The sequence below is a fragment of the Camponotus vicinus genome, unplaced genomic scaffold (genome assembly GCF_025532165.1).
Source record: "Camponotus vicinus isolate PSW18456_S1 unplaced genomic scaffold, iyCamVici1.0 SCAF_3, whole genome shotgun sequence".
Lineage (NCBI taxonomy): Eukaryota > Metazoa > Arthropoda > Insecta > Hymenoptera > Formicidae > Camponotus > Camponotus vicinus.
Genome location: NW_028141967.1, coordinates 7,572,695 through 7,593,178, shown reverse-complemented (window position 1 = coordinate 7,593,178; position 20,484 = coordinate 7,572,695). Strand labels below are relative to the sequence as shown.

The following is a 20,484-nucleotide window of genomic DNA, read 5'->3' as shown; positions in this document are numbered from 1 at the left end:
AAGCTCGTAACCCAGCGTTACGTATGGCCGTCAGTTAAATCTGATTGCAGACGGTGGGCCCGCAGCTGCGTCCAGTGCCAACGCGCGAAGATCTCTCGCCATGTCTCCTCACCTGTCGGCACATTCGCACCACCTTCCGCCAGGTTCGAACATATACATATAGACATTATAATCATGCCACCGTCGGAGGGATACCGGTACTGCCTGACTATGGTAGACCGATACTCTCGCTGGCCAGAAGCTGTTCCCCTGCACGACCAAGAAGCTTCAACCGTCGCACGTGGGTGGATATCTCGATTTGGCACGCCGTTGAGAATAACTACAGATCAAGATAGACAATTTGAGTCATACCTTTTCAAGCAGTTGAATCGTTTGTTAGGTACGACTCACTTGCGGACAACTGCATACCACCCCTCAGCCAACGGCATGGTCGAACGCCTTCACCGTCAACTAAAGGCAGCGATCACGTGCCAGCAGCAACATCGATGGACACAGAACTTTCCGACCGTCTTGCTGGGCATCCGCTCAGCCTGGAAAGAAGACTTGCAAGCCACGGCATGGTCTACGGGCAGTCACCACGCCTGCCGGGCGAGTTCTTAGGCTCTCTTCACCGCGATGGCGCAGCAGACAACGTGACAGACTTCGTCAAGGAGCTACGCCAACACCTGCGGGAATTGAGGCCGTCGAACGCGTCTCGCCACGGCACGGATAAGACGTTTGTTTTCAAGGACCTCGCTACTTCGGAGGAAGTCTTTGTACGGCATGATGGCCTCAAACAGCCTCTGCAACAACCATATGATGGCCCGTACAAAGTGATTAAACGAGCAGAAAAGACGTTCGTTGTTCGCATGAACGGCCGTGATGTTACGGTTTCCATTGACTGCCTTAAACCAGCGTACATCATGGCCGATGACCCAGTCGCTTCTCAGGAAGGCAACAACGACGAGGACGCTCCAGGCCCCACCGAGAAGGACGCAGCAATCACAGACCCACCGAACACACAGCAAACAGCAACACAAGAGAGCTCAACCAAGCACTCAACCAAGTCTGGTAGACGTGTCCGCTTCCCGGACCGGCTACAAGGAGGATTTTCATAATTTTTTGTTTTTATCGTTAAACACTAGCAGGGGGGTACTGCAGGAACGATTGTCTCCTACTCCGCCTTTGTTACACACACACGTACATATTTACTCACGTATACTATATAAATTCTAATCCCGGCAAAAGTTTGGATACACTTGTCTAACTTTCGGAATTTGTACTATCGTAACTATAAATATCGACGCTACATTATGAACATAGCTCTTTTTTGTTACTAAATAATAGTTTAGAACACGTTACATCTAATTCTATAAATGAACTTGATTTTGAGTAAAAGATTTTAGAGAAAATTTACATGAGTGAGTTTTATGTACAAATATCGATTTTTACTTTAATAAGAGCTTTTATAACAACTTTGAATTTTATTAGTTTTTTGCTTTCTAGGTTTTCTTTATATTCTGATTAAGTTGATATAAAAGTAATTAAGTTTTTCATGCCAAATACGTGACATTAAGACGCGCTAACAACTTGCAAAGTAAATTCAAAATTTTCAAGTGAACCTATCTTAATCCCATGAATAATGGCAAAACGTAAAGAAATATCCATCGAGACTCGTAGTGCAATAATAACTTTACATAATGAAGGCTTATCATATCGAGAAATTTCAGAAAAAACAAAAGTGTCTTTGAAGGGAGTTCAAACAACGATTAAGAGATTTAAATATACTGGCACTCATCGCGACCGTATTCGCACGGGACGCCCAAAAGTGACCTCTACTCAAGAAGACAAGCATATAGTGATTACTAGTAAAAAAAATAGAAGATTAACAGCACCAGAAATATGTGCAGATATCAATAAAATCAGAGAAAATCCAGTATCACTCACTACTGTGAAAAGACGATTAAGAAGTGCTGGTCTAAAAGGCTGTGTTGCGGTGAAAAAACCTTTGCTACGTCCAATAAATAAGAAAAAACGTCTTGAGTGGGCTTTACAACATCGAAATTGAACAATGGAACAATGGAAAAATGTTCTTTGGACTGACGAATCCAAGTTTGAAGTTTTTGATTCTCATCGTCGAATTTTTGTCAGAAGAAGTAGCTCAGAAAAGTTGATACCTCAGTGTGTAGTGCCTACAGTGAAGTATGGGGGTGGTTCTATTATGGTGTGGGGTTGCTTTTCTGGCCATGGAATCGGAGATTTTGTTAAAATAGAAGGAATTATGAAGGACTATAAAAAAATTCTTGTTCAAAACGCGATTCCCTCCGGTCTTAGAATAATCGGTTGAAGCTTTATATTTCAACAAGATAATGATCCGAAGCACACTTCTCGACTTTGTAAAGAATATTTGGAAAGGAAAGAAGCTGATGGGACTATTGTCAATATGTTCTGGACACCACAATCCCCAGACCTAAATCCTATCGAACTTCTCTGAGAAGAGAACTCGATAGAAAAATTCGTACAACCTGTCCATCATCCGCTGCTGAACTGTGGCAACAGTTACAACATGCGTGGACATCTCTACAACAAAATACCATTAATAAACTGATTGAAAGAATGCCGCGTCTTGTGGAAATGGTCATGAAAAAACGGGGGTCATTTTTCGACGAAAAAAGCGTTTGATACTTTTATATCAGAAATATTTAAAAAGTTGAATTTTTGTTTAATTTAAGTTTACTATGTATTATTTAAGTTTTTATAATATAAAATAATTATTTAAATATAAAGCTATTCAATAAAAACATATTTTCCTTACAATTTCTGATTTTTTAATAGTGTATCCAAACTTTTGGCCGGCAGTGTGTATATATATATATACAGGGTGTCCCAAAAGTCCCGATACGGTCGAATATTTCATAAACTATGCACTTTAGAAAGAAATGTTTCAGACAAAAGTTGTGTAGCTTGAAGGGGGCCATAAGATGGTGGCAATGATTTGACCTTGGAGAGTCATTTGAAGGTCACGTGATGGTCACCGTCAATTTCTTAAATGGAACCCTCTATTTTTTATTACATATTCTTGTAGCTTATCTCGAGGACTTTCCAAAATACTATAATAAAATATTTTTCCCTCAAGTACTTTTTGAGTTATAAGGCTTGAAATCATTTCTTAATTTTACATAAACCGTAAAATATCTTGTAAAATATTCATTTTTCGATTATCTTACCTTAATACTTTTATGTACAAAATAATGAGAGGAATCAATTGGTGTAAAGAAAACACATAGTTGTTTCGAAGAAAAAATATGTAATTGATAATTGCAAATTAATTTATTGTATATATTAAAATAATTTATATATTTCTTTCACATATTTATTACACTTTCACATTATTAATATATTTTAAATAAGAAAATAAGATGCAAAATATTTTGCATTTAAATATGTAAAAGAAATATATAAATTATTTTAATATATAATAAATTAAAATAATTTGTTTCACTGCACAATATATAGACCATTTAATATTAATTATATTGACCATATTTAGACCAGGAGACGTCATGTGAACACTACAATTGATAACATTGAAAATGTATTAGAAACTAAAATTTTTACATTACTTAATTTATCTTACTGAACATAACTTTAGAATTAATATGATTTTTACGACTGAAATCACATTAAACCCAATATTTTATTAGAATAATTTTCAATTAGATACATTCTTTTACTTATATAACAATAATTAGATACATTCTTTTACTTATATAACAATAAATAAAAGTTGTCCGAATTATATTGTGTTCGATGTCATTTTAAACGCAAAAATTTCATTAATCCCTTTTAATCAAAAAGATCAAATAAAATATAAAAGCTTTAGTTTTTATTTTATGGTAATTTAAAGTCGTATATTATTATAAATAACAAAAAAATTCCCGATGTCGCAGATTCCAAAATTTCTTACATGAGACTTCATTTATAATATTCACGAATATATGTCAAAAAATGAAATGTATTTTTTATTCATTTGAAAGTAATTTTAATAGAATAATGAGAATTTTGCGATTAAAATAATATCAAACACGATATGAATCGCATAGTTAAATATATAATTATAAAATTTTTATTATCAGACTAATTAAAAATTATCCGATTTACGTCGTGTTTGATATCATTTTAATCGCAAAAATCTCTTTAATTCATTAACATTACTTTCAAACCGATGAAATTAAAACTAAAAGTTTCAATTTTTATTTTATAAGATGTTTACATTTTCGTGAATTACGAATGGATAGAGGATGCGAAGAAACCGATTGTAAGAGTACTTCGGAACTCTTTGATAATAGGTCATCTCCCTCGCTCTCTACTCATGGTCTTACTTTCTCTGTCACACTTGGCAATCGTGATAGATAGCTTGGAAAGAAGCGGACCTAAGAATCGAGAGCGAGCGAAACAGTAACAAAAACGAGCGAGACAATAATAGGAGCAAGCGAGACAGTAATAGGAGCGAGCGAGACAGTAATAGGAGCGAGCGAGACAGTAATAGGAGCGAGCGAGAGCAAAATAATATCGCGCAAGAAAAATCCGATTCTTGAGCTCAAGGCTCGAGTCCTCGGTGCTCGTGCTATCTCTATCTCGTTTGTTCTTATTGTTATTTCACTCGTCCTTCTCGCTTCCTCATGTAACTCTCGCATCGCTTTTATACATACATACGTACATACATACGTACATACCATACACACATACACACATACACACACACACACACACATATATATATTACATACTATTAACTGTGCGTAATCTCTTTTGTTTTAATACATATTATGAATTCGAATAATTGATCATATGAGAAAAAAAATTATTTCACACTGAAAATGTTTATCATAAAATTTTGCGAGACGTCTTTATATGTGCGTGACGACACACATATATGTATAAAGATGGCTCGCAAAATTTTATGATAAATAAATATTTTTAGTGTAAAATAGTTTTTTCTCATATGATCAATTATTCGAATTCATAATATGTATTAAAACAAAAGAGATTACGCGCAGTTAATAATATGTAATAAAAATTAATAAATGTATGATATGTTTCGTACTTTTGAGATCCACAATTATGGATCTAGCACGGACATGAACCAATCGGTCGTTTTACCGTGGCAGCGAAAAGTGAATCTGGCCACGTAGTACCGCCGGCCGTAAAATGGATCCAGTTAGCGCCACTTTATGGCGGGGAAAAAGCGTTCCCTGAAAAACGGCAGCGTGACCCCTCTCAGTCTTCTCTCTGGTACGGGCAGCGGTAAGGGGGGAACCAATGCACCTCGGCTCACCTCGGCTCCCCTCGGATACATTCGGTCATTAGACGAAAGAGAGACCAGAGAGAAGAATGAGAGGTGTCATGGCCCGCTTTTAGGTGATCCCTGAAAGCGATACGCCCTCTGTGGACCTTAAAAACGTGCACCTAAACTACGAAGCCAAGGTGCACGAATGTTCTCAGAGGGTAACATATAAGGTGCACAATTTCTGGTTCTGTTCCGTGCTATGTGCACAAAATGACGGTAGCACCAGTGCTGTATAGCAAGACGCTTACGTATATTAAATAAATTTTTAATGAATTTTGTATGACTCTCTCTCTCTCTCTTTCATATATATATATATATAGAAATTTATTCATTATATGATTACAACACTTGAAAATAAGATATTTTATTAGGCTATTAATAAATAATTTATATATTTACAGAGAGAAAGTTTGATATTATTTTTAATGTAAAACGCGTACACATTTCTTAAGAATAAAAGTTCTAAATAATAAAGATGTATGTGTGTATATATATATATATATATATATATATATATATATATATATATATGTGGGTGGGGGTATGTGTGGTATGTACGTATGTATGTACGTATATATGCATAAAAGCGATGCGAGAGTTACGTGAGGAAGCGAGAAGGACGAGTGAAATAAGAGCGAACGAGATAGAAATAGCACGAGCAACGAGGACTCGAGCTCGAGAATCAGATTTTTCTTGCGCGCTATTATTTTCCTCTCGCTCGCATCTATTACTGTCTCGTTCGCTCCTATTACTGTCTCGCTCACTCCTATTACTGTCTCGCTCACTCCTATTATTGTCTCGCTCGTTCTTGTTACTGTTTCGCTCGATCTCGATTCTTGGGTCCGCTTATCTTTCCGAGCTGTCTATCACGATTGTCAAGTGTGACAGAGAAAGTAAGACCATGAGTAGAGAGCGAGCGAGATGACCTATCATCAAAGAGTTCCGAAGTCTCTTACAATCGGTTTCTTCGCTTCCTCTCCATTCGCAATTCACGAAAATGTAAACATCTTATAAAATAAACATTGAAACTTTTATTTTTAATTTCATCGGTTTGAAAGTAATTTTAATGAATTAAAGAGATTTTTGCGATTAAAATGATATCAAACACGACGTAAATCGGGTAATTTTTAATTAGTCTGATAATAAAAATTTTATAATTATATTTTATAATTATATTTAATTAAATTTATGCGATTTATATCGTGTTTGATATTATTTTAATCTTAAAATTCTCATTATTCAATTAAAATTACTTTCAAATGAATAAAAAATGCATTTAATTTTTTGACATATATTCGTGAATATTATAAATGAAGTCTCATGTAAGAAACTTCGGAATCTGCGACATCGGGAATTTTTTCATTATTTATAATAATACACGACTTTAAATTGCCATAAAATAAAAACTAAAGCTTTGATATTTTATTTGATCTTTTTGATTAAAAGGGATTAATGAAATTTTTAAAATTGAAAATTATTCTAATAAAATATTGGGTTTAATGTGATTTCAATCGTAAAAATCAATGTGTACATGTATATAATAAAACTCTTAATTTCTCATAATTATAGTTTTATTTTAATAAATTAATAGTGTCTAATTTAAACTATAATTTTGAAAATAAGACTACATTGTATAAAATGTTGCATTGTACTTTACTTAATTTATCTTACTGAACATAACTTTAGAATTAATTTGATTTTTACGATTGAAATCACATTAAACTCAATATTTTATTAGAATAATTTTCAATTTCAAAAATTTCATTAATCCCTTTTAATCAAAAAGATCAAATAAAATATCAAAGCTTTAGTTTTTATTTTATGGCAATTTAAAGTCGTATATTATTATAAATAATGAAAAAATTCCCGATGTCGCAGATTCCGAAGTTTTTTACACGAGACTTCATTTATAATATTCACGAATATATGTCAAAAAATTAAATGCATTTTTTATTCATTTGAAAGTAATTTTAATGGAATAATGAGAATTTTGAGATTAAAATAATATCAAACACGATATAAATCGCATAAATTTAGTTAAATATAATTATAAAATTTTTATTATCAGACTAATTAAAAATTACCCGATTTACGTCGTGTTTGATATCATTTTAATCGCAAAAATCTCTTTAATTCATTAAAATTACTTTCAAACCGATGAAATTAAAAATAAAAGTTTCAATTTTTATTTTATAAGATGTTTACATTTTCGTGAATTGCGAATGGATAGAGGAAGCGAAGAAACCGATTGTAAGAGACTTCGGAACTCTTTGATGATAGGTCATCTCGCTCGCTCTCTACTCATGGTCTTGCTTTCTCTGTCACACTTGGCAGTCGTGATAGATAGCCCGGAATGATAAGCGGACCCAAGAATCGAGAGCGAGTGAAACAGCAACAAGAACGAGCGAGACAATAATAGGAGCGAGCGAGACAGTAATAGGAGCGAGCGAGAGGAAAATAATAGCGCGCAAGAAAAATCCGATTCTCGAGCTCGAGTCCTCGTTGCTCGTACTATTTCTATCTTGCTCGCTCCTATTACTATCTCGCTCGCTCCTATTACTATCTCGCTCGCTTCTGTTATTGTTTCACTCGCTCTTACGTACTCATATACTGTCATGTTCATCTCGTTATCAAGCCTGCCGCTGGCAAGCGGCCGATGGCAAATTGTGACAAATAAATAAGTTAATCATTTTAAGATATATTTATAAGGGTATGCGAGTAATTTTAATGGAATAATGAAAATTTTGCGATTAAAATAACATCAAACACGGTATCAATCGGATAAATGTATTTAAATATATATAATCAAAATGTTTATTATCAGACTAATTAAAAATTATCCGATTTTTATTTTATAAGATGTTTACATTCGCGAGGAAGCCGAGTCCGCTTATCTTTACGACCTGTCAAGTGCGAGAGCGACAGCGAAACCGCGAGTCGAGAGCGAGCGAGATGATCTATCATCAAAGAATTCCGAAATCTCTTACAATCGGCTTCTTCACTTCCTCTATCCATTCGCAATTTACGAGATTATAAAGTAAAAACTGAAACTTTTATTTTTTATTTTATCGATATGAAAGTAATTTTAATGAATTATTGAGATTTTTGCGATTAAAATGATATCAAACACGACGTAAATCGGATAATTTTTAATTGGTCTGATAATAAAAATTTTGATTATATATTTAACTACGTTTATCCGATTGATACCGTGTTTGTTATTTTAATCGCAAAATTTTCATTATTCCATTAAAATTACTTCTATACCCTTATAAATATATCTTAAAATAATTAACTTATTTATTTGTCATAATTTGTCATCGGCCGCTTGCCAGCGGCAGATTTGATAACGAGATGAGCATGACAGTATATGAGTACGTAAGAGCGAGTGAAACAATAACAGAAGCGAGCGAGATAGTAATAGGAGCGAGCGAGAGAGAAATAGTATGCCAGGCTGCAAGAAAGACTCTATTTCCAAGTCTTCGTTGCTCGTGCTATTGCTATCTCGTTCGCTCTTATTGCCATTTCGCTCTCTCTTATTACCTTCTCGCTTGCTCACATAACTCGTATACGCTATACACGCACACACGCACACACACACACACACACACACACACACACACACACACACACACACACATATATGTATATAAAACTTTGCTCACTTGAAATATCTACGCTATTTTTACAGATATGAAAAAATTGTAATTACGAAAATTGTACGATTAAAAGGACCATGATATGCTAGTAATATTGTTTTCGTAAGTGGAAGCGTTTTAGAAATTTCAAGATTATCTTCATATTTTTTAATGGAACCATCCTAATTTTTTTATATAAATCGATTCTTCGCAATATTCCGTGTAAAAAGTTATAAAGATAGTATAGTCAAAAATTGAACAGTTAACGAGATATTTGATTCTTTAAGTTGACATAATTTTATATAAATTATAAAATATCTGATAAAATGTTCATTTTTCGATTATTTTACTTTAATAATTTTATGCATAGAATAGTAAGAGGAATCAGTTAATGTAAAAAAAACATATAATTGTTCTTAAGAAAAAATATGTCGCTGCTCATTGCAAATTCATATATCAAAAAAAAAATTATATATATATATATATACATATATATATATATATATATATATATATATATATATATATATATATATATATATATATAGAGAGAGAGAGAGAGAGAGAGAGAGAGAGAGTGTGAGAGGATCGCAAATTCGTCATTTCTCATTTATATTAAAATTTATTTGATATTGTAAGCACCTTGCTATACAGCACTGGTGCTACCGACATTTTGTGCACATAGCACGGAATAGAACCAAAAATTGTGCACCTTATATGTTACCCTCTGAGAACATTCGTGCACCTTGGCTTCGTAGTTTAGGTGCACGTTTTTAAGGTCCACAGAGGGCGTATCGCTTTCAGGGATCACCTAAAAGCGGGCCATGACACCTCTCATTCTTCTCTCTGGAGAGACAAAGACGCTCTGCGCAACTCTACCGAATATATCCGAAAAGAACCGAAATAAACCGAAATACACTGACTCCTCCCCACTTTCACCCACAGTTCCCCCTTTGCTTCTCGACCTACCCCCTACCAGTGTTCCGATTAGGGATTCCGTGTGCGCGCATGTGCGGCTCTGCGCTTGCGCGACCGTGAGATTACAATGTAATTTCAAAAGTCGCGCATGTGCAGAGCCGCACATGCGCGCGCACGGAATTCCTAATCGGAACACTGCCCCCTACTCCCCTTGCCTAAGATGGCAGTTCATGCTCCGTCTGGAAGTCTGTGGGTTAGCACATGAAAAGTAAAGGTAGGCACTATTTATTATCAAGCGTTTCCACGGACTAAATTTGGTGTCAGTTCGCTGCCACTTCGATAAAGCTTGTAGAGCGAAGTGGGAGTGAAATGAATACGGTTAGTCGCGTTTTCATCGACTTAAATTTGATTCTACGCCGCACTAGATGCGAATTAACGCTTCGGTGGAAACTAGACCATTGAGAGGAAAAAGATAACCTCTGAACTAGTGCAGCCCAGTGCAGCCGGTTCAGCTATAAAGAACAGATCTATTGTAACAGAGTGTACATTAGTGTACATTGTTTGAAATTTCATTTGGACTTTAAAAAAAAATCGTTTTTTAACAAGCTACAATTGATCATTGATTACTATTTTAATGCGATTTTTGCAATATTTTGGTCATAGAAAAAATTAAAGTCCGTAGTTTTTACGACCGACAGATAGGGACCTAATAGACTTTTCCCGTAATAGTGTGATAGTTCTCGGGTTTCTTTCTGTCGAAATCAATAAAATAGAAAATAAGAAGCGGCATTGCGGTATTTTGAAAAGAATGGCAATTTAATAAAGAAGAGACTCGAATAATCTCTTGCGTGGAGAAGAAGCGACGAAAGAGCTGAAACTCCAATGGTAGAAATGTATGCGAATGCTTCGTGAACGCCGTGGACAGGCGATGGATGAACGGATGTTCAGCGAAGAGCGTGAGACAATCCTGCCAAGAAATGCCGATAACCCGTCACACCGGATTTCGTCAACATCCACGTCTCAGTCAACAAACAACGACGTGGCCAAAGAGAGGCTGGCGATAGAGGAGCGACTGGCCGCCAAAATGTTTTCCTACGAGATTATTTGCTTCTTCCTGGCGATCACTTTTACCGCTATGGCTGCTCTACATAGCTCGTGGGTTTTGCATTATAATAGATTTTTTATTTTGTATTGTCTCCTGTTTAAATATATATATATAAAATTGTTGCGCACTCTTGTGTCGCATCAATACACTGTGTCATACAAATGAAACATATTGAGGATTGAATATAAAGACTCATTATATATTTATATATTTAATTTGTGTTCCATTAATGAAATCATGATACAATGCAAGGAGAATTTTTCAGCAAAAAACATATATAGATACAATTAACAGTCTAAAAAAATTGATGGTTTAAAAATTCTTTATTTGATAACCAATTATATCTAATATGTTTTTTTGCTTGAATACTTGACTGCAATAAGTTATGGTTGTATTTATAACCAGCTTAATCATCTATATATATTTACTGTCATGAATTTGTTTCGTAGATCTCCCAAAGTTTCCAAACCTCCTACAGCGAGACCTTTTTTCGATCAAAATTCTGTAGTATTGGATTTCTATAAGGGTCATTTAGATTCGATGATAGAAAGGATAACACAGGCAGATTTTAGTTTTGTTATGTATTATGCTCCTTGGGATGCAGAAAGCCAGGCTCTACGTAAGGAGTTTGAAATTGTTGCTCAGTTTTATTATCCACAGGTATAAGAATAACAATAGTATCTTATGCATTTTCTTATATTTTTTTATATATTCATTAACATTTACATCATCTGTTCTTAGATATTCTTTGCAGCCATTAATTGTTGGCATCCTGATTCAGAATGCAGAATACAATATAATAAAATTCATGGTTATCCAGTGCTAATGCTATATCCATCCAGAGAATCTGGTATTAATTATAGAGGAATTCGCACAGCACCATACATGATTAATTTCCTAGATGCGCTTATGAATCCTATCGTCAGAATAACACATAAAGAACAATTAACTGAATTGTTGATTACTAATGATGTAAGTATAAATTAATAAAATTTATAAAAAATTTATTTTCAGTTAATGTAAAATAGTTTATTACATAGGAAGTCTTCCTTTACTTAAGAAGTAGATATTGAAACAAAAATAGAGCATTATTGAAAAATTTTATTTTAGTTTATATAAATTTTAGTAAAAATTTAATGTCTTTAGTAAAAATTTAATATTTCTTGAGTTTTTGTTTCTACAAATCTGCTACTTTAAGTGCGATTTTTGCTACTTTCTTATCATATCAAAATGAAATTAATGTTTGATAATGATTCAGTATATCAAAAACTATAAGAAAACATGTATAAGAAAGGTTCTATTCATCATTGCCAAAATCAAGTTATTTTACCCATCATCCTTTGAAAAAAATCAGGTCTTTTTTTTTTATGAAGATGTATTTTACAAAAAGAAACATTTAGTTCTTTTTTTTATTTCTATTGACAATATATTATTTTTTTTATTTTTTTTATTTATTAAAAACTTGCAGGCAGTGGTCATAGGATACTTTAATTTTACAAGATTGGATAAAACTCCCGGTTATCGAGAATTTTATAAGGCCGCAATACGATCACTGGAGAGAGATCCTAATAGAGAACTGGCATTTGCTATAGTAACTAGTGCATCATCTAGTAAATTACATTATGGAGTTTACAAGTTTCCATCAGCAAATTTACTCATGTGGAACGAATCTTTAGTAAGTGCATGATATTTATATATGTGAATTTTTTTATTTGCTATTCATGATATATATCAGTCTTAACAAAAAAAAAATTAGACTTATCCAGAAAAGAATGAATGGACATCTGACAATATCCTCAATTGGATTAGCAGTTCTATTCACCAACCATCCCTCTGGCTACAACCCCCTGGTGTCAAAGCGCTCACTCTTGCACCTTATCTACATGAGGGACCAGTCTTATTTCTTTTTACACCACGGAATCCACTTCATACAGAAAATTACATTTATAATCTGGTGCGTTTTAAAATTACATTTATAATTTATAAATATTTACTAAAATAATTACATTTGTATATAATCTGTATAATAATTTTTTAATTTTTTTTCAATTATTTAATCTTGGAAAGAAAAATCTTGGCACATCACTTTCCTTTTATATATTGTACATATTGACATATATTGTAGAAGATACATTCCTAAATACGCTTTAAATTACATATTTATGCTACTCTCTTTTCATTTCTGAGATATATGATTTTAAAATATTATAAAAATAAAATTTTTAAAGAAAAAAGTTTTTGTAAGGATTGATATGTATGAATATTAAAGAGATCCACTCATATAGAGGATGTCCCTTTTTAACTTTTGGAACAAAATATTTTGATTAAAAAAAAATGTTTCAAACAATAATTATATAGTTTCAAGAAGTACATAAGATGGTGACACAATAATTTGATATTTTTGGATAGTCTTAATGATGGTGAAGATGTAATTTTTTAAATGAAGCCCTCTATTTTTTTATTACATCTATTTATTCTTGTAGCTTATTTCGAAAGTTTTCCAAAACTATAATCATTTTTTTACATAATTTTCAAATTATAGGGCATAAAAATTATAGTACCATGGGCATTACCCAAGGTGTACCGTGTGAAAGTTATACGGTCAGATTTACACTTCTGTTGCGTATGTGTGTGTCAGCAGAAATAAGATATAGCAGACTTTCTACTATGTATGTGACTGAAACAAAAATGTGAGTTCTGCGCTATAAATTTTCAGTTTAAAATATGTTCAACATTGGCACTGTTAACTTCGTCGTGGATTTCGAAAAACAATATTTTTTAATATAGCCTCACAAAAAAAATCTAATCAGGTGTAAAATACAGATATCTTGAAAGCCAGGCGACACATCTACCACGACCAATTTATCGATGTGCGTAACATATGATACGTATCTGTAAACACCATGCAACTTCCATATTTATACTTTGGATAATGTTAATACCGATGGTATTGTAACTTTCAAGCCTTACAATTTAAAAATTACGTAACAAAAAAATAATTAGTTATAGTGTTTTGGAAAGCTCTCGAGGTAAGCTACAAGAATATGCAATACAAAATAGAGAGTTTCATTTAAAAAATTAATTTTCACGTGATCTTCAAACGACTATCTAAGGTCAAATAATTGCCATCATTATGTTCCTCTTGAAATCTTACAACTATTGTCTGAAACATTTTTTCTAAAGATCCGTGATATCCCAGATATTGACTCGAGAGTTAAAATGCAACACTCTCTGAATATTATATACAGGGTGACCCATTTTAACTTAGGCAGCCAAATAACTCGAAAAATAAGCAAGATAGAAAAAAATGTTTTAGACAAAAGTTGTATGGTTTCGAGGGGGCCATAAGATGGTATCATTGGTTTGACCTTGAAGAGTCATTTGAAGGTCACGTGAAGATCACTTCAATTTTTTTAAATGGAACATCCTATATATTTTTGTACATTCTTGTAGCTCATCTCGAGAGCTTTCCAAAACACTATAATTAAGTACATTTTCGTTAAGTACTTTTTGAGTTATGAGGCTTGAAATAATTTCTTAATTTTACATAAACCGTAAAATATCTTGTAAAATATTCATTTTTCGATTACCTTACCTTAATGGTTTTATGTACAAAATAATGAGAGGAATCAATTGGTGTAAAGAAAACACATAGTTGTTTCGAAGAAAAAATATGTAATTTGCAATTAACAATTCCATATTTTTTCTTAAAAACAACTATGTGTTTTCTTTACACCAATTGATTCCTCTCATTATTTTGTACATAAAACTATTAAGGTAAGATAATCGAAAAATGAATATTTTACAAGATATTTTACGGTTTATGTAAAATTAAGAAATTATTTCAAGCCTCATAACTCAAAAAGTACTTAACGAAAATGTACTTAATTATAGTGTTTTGGAAAGCTCTCGAGATGAGCTACAAGAATGTACAAAAATATATAGGATGTTCCATTTAAAAAAATTGAAGTGACCTTCACGTGACCTTCAAATGACTCTTCAAGGTCAAACCAATGATACCATCTTATGGCCCCCTCGAAACCATACAACTTTTGTCTAAAACATTTTTCTCTATCTTGCTTATTTTTCGAGTTATTTGGCTGCCTAAGTTAAAATGGGTCACCCTGTATATGAAAATATATATATATCTCCCTTTATTAAGATAAATAATTATATCAAATAAATTATATTATAATTCTTATTTTTCAGATAAGAGAACTCGGTTTACAGTATTATAACTGTGCAGACAATATGATAGTAAAGGATATAATCAATCGTCTGGAAAAGAAACGAAGTACAGCGATGATCCGTCACTTCTCTAGAAGTCAAGAATGCGCCCATCTTCTGAACAAGACTGAAATCTATACTGAACAAATAAAGGAATTAATTACTACCATATCAATTCAACAATGGATTAACAACAGTTGTTGTGCAAATGTGGCAATAAATAAATGTTCCTTATGCAAAACACAGATAACAAATCCATTAGAAAAAGAAATCTATAGAGCTAAAAAATTCGGTGATGTTTGCAAAGATACTGATGTATTCACATCGCCTATGATTGAGCAGTATAAAGGGCAGATGTATAATTATAACAAGGATTACATGGTAATGAAATTACAGGAAGAGTTAAATTTAAAAAGGTAACATTAATTATACATATATATATATATATATATATATATATATATATATATATATATATATACATATATATATATATATGAAAACATTTTATAAACATTTATACATGTGTATTTCAAAATAATTTACTTAATAAGTTCTATATACATGCATAAGAGATATTTATAAATTTATAACAAACATTTTTTACATGTAATGTAAAATATTACATTCTTTTTATATGTAATATTTATTCAAACAAACTAAATATTGTAGTAAATATGAATTCGAAGATAAGTTATTCGAGTTATAAAATATAAAGGTAACGTTGTTGTTTTAAGGCTACATACAAATATGAAGTATAAAACATCATTACTAAAAGAAGAAAACGATTCACGATCTGCTAGTACTATAAGAAGAAATTTTCTGAAGGAAAGTTGTAAAAGATGGTTGGCTGGAAATGATTATTATCCATCATTATTTCCGCAAGATTCTCCAAGAAAATTTAATATCAGCTTAAAAGAATTGGTTTGCAAAACCAATAAGACATTAGCTTTAATAGCTATTGATAGTTTGCATTATTCCCATTTTGCAGAACATCTTGGGATTAATATCTCAAAGCGAAAAAATAAAACTACCGTTGTAATCTTGGATACTGCAGTAAGCTTTAAGATTAGATAAAAAACCATTTTAATAATATATTTTAATATAATAATTAAATATGTTTGGAGCACCATAAATTTTGGATATGTAAAATTATTCCATTAAATTCCTAAAATTTTTTCATTTTTTATGGATTGCATGTGTTATTTTTTTTTTGTAATATTTTTTATTTTTTTATGTTGCAGCTAGAAAGTCAATATGTTATGCATCAAGATTTCAATGAATACACTCTTATCAACTTTATAAACAATTATACGCAAGGTTTGTTAGAGCGAACATTACGTTCAACTAATCCACAATGCAACAAAGTGCAAAAATTGTATAATGAGAAAAATCATAATAATGCAGATTTGAATTCAAAAATTCATGTGCCAGAATTAACAACAAAAACATTTTTGAACACAATTTTGGATCCATCTAAGGTCAGTTATGCCTATTTATTATGTCTTAATTAGCAATAAGAACAATATATAATAAATTACATTTACTTCATTTACATTTACTACATTTAATTTTTAACACAAACAAAACTTTCTCTCGGATACAAAATTAATCATTTCCTATAGTTTTTTTGATACTAAAAATGATTTCCAAATTGCTTCACCACATCACACTTTTAGAGAAATTTATTGTTAAATTTGCAAGAAATGATTATACTTAAATTATAATCATCCTCTTCTTATTTGCACTAATTCTAAGATATTTGGTATATAATGTTTTGTAAGATTTATGCAAAACACAAGAAAATATATTAAAATTGGATTTCATTGCTATTATTACATTTTGTAATAAATTGATGCATAATCAAATTTTTTTTATAGGACGTTGTTGTAATGTACTACTCTCCTTATTGTGGATTTTGTAGTGCTATATCATATGTATACTTAACAGTGACATATTACTTATCCAATATGGATCATCTAATCTTTGTAAAGATTGATGGGGATAATAACGATTTACCATGGGAATACAGCATGAATCGCTTTCCATCCATTTTATTTTTTCCTACAAAGAGGTACGTTAATTATGCATCAAGCAATTCTTAATCATACTTCTTTGAATGTCACATTTATCAACATATTTTAAAATGTGAATCTTAACATGTCTTTTATTTATTCTATATTTCTTTTTTTTTTTACTTAATCATCAAAAATGATTTTCATTTATATAAAATACTTAACATTATTGAAAAATAAATTTCAATATCTAATAATATCTATTTTTGGCTAAAATTTTAGGAAGGGAGACAGCACTGTATTTCCATTTTCTGTTCCTATTACTATTCCAAACTTATTGAACTTTGTGCTAGCGAATTTAGATGGTGATTCCCACATCGAAGCTTTGCTCAACATCTGTCAAGCGGGAACTGGGGAGGCGCCAGATAAATGTATTACTAGAACACGATGGCTGTGTCTAGATATTATCGAGCAACTTCTGCAGGATTACAGAAAGTTGAGACGACATTTGAATTTTTTAGATAAAAAAGTTGCACTCAATAAATGTAAAATAATTCTTTTTAAATTAGAACATATCAAGAATATTCATTTAATTTTGGGTTCTATAGTTGATCTTGATCGAAAAGAGGATCGAAAAAAGGTGCAATTGATTAAAAAAAAATTTCATAAATATTATCAAGTTATTAGATTACTAGAAGCTAATAACAAGATGGAAAGTAGGCATTTTAAATCTACGAATGTCGTACCAACTGCTGAACGAGAGAAGCTGATGAGAAGCGAATTGTGATATAGATTTCGCCTTACAAAATAAGATGACTAGGCGATGATAAATATATGTTAATTAATATATCTATGTGATAACAAATATTAATATTTTGGGATACTCTCGATATTTCGGCAATTAAATCGATATTAAATTATAAAAAAGACAGATTTTTTAAAATTTGTCTATCACTTCTTATAAATAAAAAAGAAAAAAAGTATGTATAGAGCCCTAGTAAAAATATAAGATTGAGTATACAAACATGTCAGCAAACATTAATAAAGAAAATGAGAGCGACTATCTAAGATTCTAACATATATTCCATTAAATATAAAATGTGCAGGAATTTAAAAAATGCAAAATTGATTATACAAACATTTTCAGATACAAAATTTTTACATATAGTAGTGCTCATAAGTACCTTGACAAAGATATTATTTTTGTAATATAATTTATAGTATAATTATGAATTTATAAAAAATTAAATAATTATCAATAATTTTAAATAAATTTATTTCAATAATATAATTTCAATAATATTCAATAATTTATAACAAAAACGGTAATTATATATAATTTTTTATAAGTGTATGTGACAAAAACTAAAATCAAAAGTATTTTGACATATTTGTCTTAAAAAAAGTAATTTTCAAGAAAAAATAAATCTTGTAATATGTAAATTATAATATTTTTAGTATTTCGTTGCATAATTTTTGCTTGAATTACAGTTATCGCTTTGATTTTGAATCAATTTGATGTGATCCAAAACAGTTTTTGACCACTCTTTGCTCAGAATTGTAAAAAATCCGTATCCGTAAAGATCTTATTTGAAAATGTTCTGACTTATTTCCCAAGCTCTTTTCACGTATGTTCAATAGGATTCAAATTTCGGTTTTGATTAAGCTACTCTAAAACATTAATTTTATTCCTCGTAAATAATTCTTTAACATATTGAAAAATATATTGTGTTTTTCGAGTCGTTATCTTGACGAAAGATCGTTTTGAAGCATATTTTTTTTATATAGCAAGACAAAATTTCCTTAAAAATCACATGAAACGGTCTATATTGTCCTCGATGTGTAAAAATAATGGACCTTGCCTTTCGCTAAGAAAAACATATCATATCATATACTCTCGATCCTCGGGTCCACTTATCTTTCCGAGCTGTCTAGCACGATTGTGAAGTCTGACAGAGAAAGCGAGACCACGAATAGAGTGCGAGCGAGTTGACCTATCATCAAAGAGTTCCGAAGTCTTTAGTAATCGGTTTTCTCGCTTTCTCTATCCATTCGCAACTCACGAGAATGCAAACATCTTATAAATTAAAAACTAAAACTTTTATTTTGTATTTTATCGATTTGAAAATAATTTTAATGAATTAATGAGATTTTTACGATTAAAATGACTCCAAACACGATATAAATCGGACAATTTTTAATTAGTCTGGTAATAAAAATTTGGATTATACAGGGTGACCCATTTTAACTTAGGCAGCCAAATAACTCGAAAAATAAGCAAGATAGAGAAAAATGTTTTAGACAAAAGTTGTATGGTTTCGAGGGGGCCATAAGATGGTATCATTGGTTTGACCTTGAAGAGTCATTTGAAGGTCACGTGAAGGTCACTTCAATTTTTTTAAATGGAATACCCTATATATTTTTGTACATTCTTGTAGCTTATTTCGAGCGCTTTCCAAAACACTATAATTAAGTACCTTTCCGTTAAGTACTTTTTGAGTTATGATGCTTGAAATAATTTCTTAATTTTACATAAACCGTAAAATATCTTGTAAAATATTCATTTTTCGATTATCTTACCTTAATACTTTTATGTACAAAATAATGAGAGGAATCAATTGGTGTAAAGAAAACACATAGTTGTTTTTAAGAAAAAATATGGAATTGTTAATTGCAAATTACATATTTTTTCTTCGAAACAACTATGTGTTTTCTTTACACCAATTGATTCCTCTCATTATTTTGTACATAAAACTATTAAGGTAAGGTAATCGAAAAATGAATATTTTACAAGATATTTTACGGTTTATGTAAAATTAAGAAATTATTTCAAGCCTCATAACTCAAAAAGTACTTAACGAAAATGTACTTAATTATAGTGTTTTGGAAAGCTCTCGAGATGAGCTACAAGAATGTACAAAAATATATAGGATGTTCCATTTAAAAAAATTGAAGTGACCTTCACGTGACCTTCAAATGACTCTTCAAGGTCAAACCAATGATACCATCTTATGGCCCCCTCGAAACCATACAACTTTTGTCTAAAACATTTTTCTCTATCTTGCTTATTTTTCGAGTTATTTGGCTGCCTAAGTTAAAATGGGTCACCCTGTATATTTAACTACATTTATCCGAGCTAATTACTAAGGTCTAAATAAAATAAATACATATAATAATAAATTTGTTTAATAAAAACAAAAACGTTTCGACTTTACTTAGTCTTCTTCAGTAAGAAATATAATATAATAAAAT

The 20,484-nt window shown here is 31.4% G+C and overlaps 2 protein-coding genes across 4 annotated transcripts in view; one reads left to right on the top strand and one right to left on the bottom strand.

Moving 5' to 3' along the window:
• LOC145968708 (uncharacterized) overlaps positions 1-20,484 on the bottom strand; it is a 35,370-nt gene that overhangs the window by 3,133 nt on the left and 11,753 nt on the right. The window lies entirely within an intron of this gene.
• LOC145968700 (thioredoxin domain-containing protein 11) lies at positions 10,075-18,295 on the top strand. 3 transcript variants are annotated; one of them, XM_083094365.1, is made up of 11 exons: positions 10,108-10,159; positions 10,811-11,040; positions 11,440-11,650; positions 11,732-11,962; positions 12,459-12,665; positions 12,747-12,944; positions 15,200-15,633; positions 15,955-16,273; positions 16,462-16,698; positions 17,098-17,291; positions 17,515-18,295. In XM_083094365.1, exons 2-11 carry the CDS (start codon positions 10,814-10,816, stop codon positions 18,017-18,019), a joined length of 2,763 nt encoding a protein of 920 aa, XP_082950491.1. In that variant the 5' UTR covers positions 10,108-10,159; positions 10,811-10,813; the 3' UTR covers positions 18,020-18,295. The 3 variants fall into 3 exon arrangements, with proteins under 3 accessions (XP_082950492.1, XP_082950491.1, XP_082950489.1); XM_083094366.1 differs by lacking the exon at positions 10,811-11,040 and having other exon boundaries at positions 10,075-10,159; XM_083094363.1 differs by lacking the exon at positions 10,108-10,159 and having other exon boundaries at positions 10,166-11,040.

Coding starts and splice junctions, on each gene's coding strand:
- LOC145968700 (XM_083094363.1), top strand. CDS start 10,781: ATGCGAATGCTTCGTGAACGCCGTGGACAGGCGATGGATGAACGGATG. Junction 12,945..15,199: donor AAAATTACATTTATAATCTG/GTGCGTTTTAAA, acceptor CTTATTTTTCAG/ATAAGAGAACTCGGTTTACA. Junction 17,292..17,514: donor TTATTTTTTCCTACAAAGAG/GTACGTTAATTA, acceptor CTAAAATTTTAG/GAAGGGAGACAGCACTGTAT.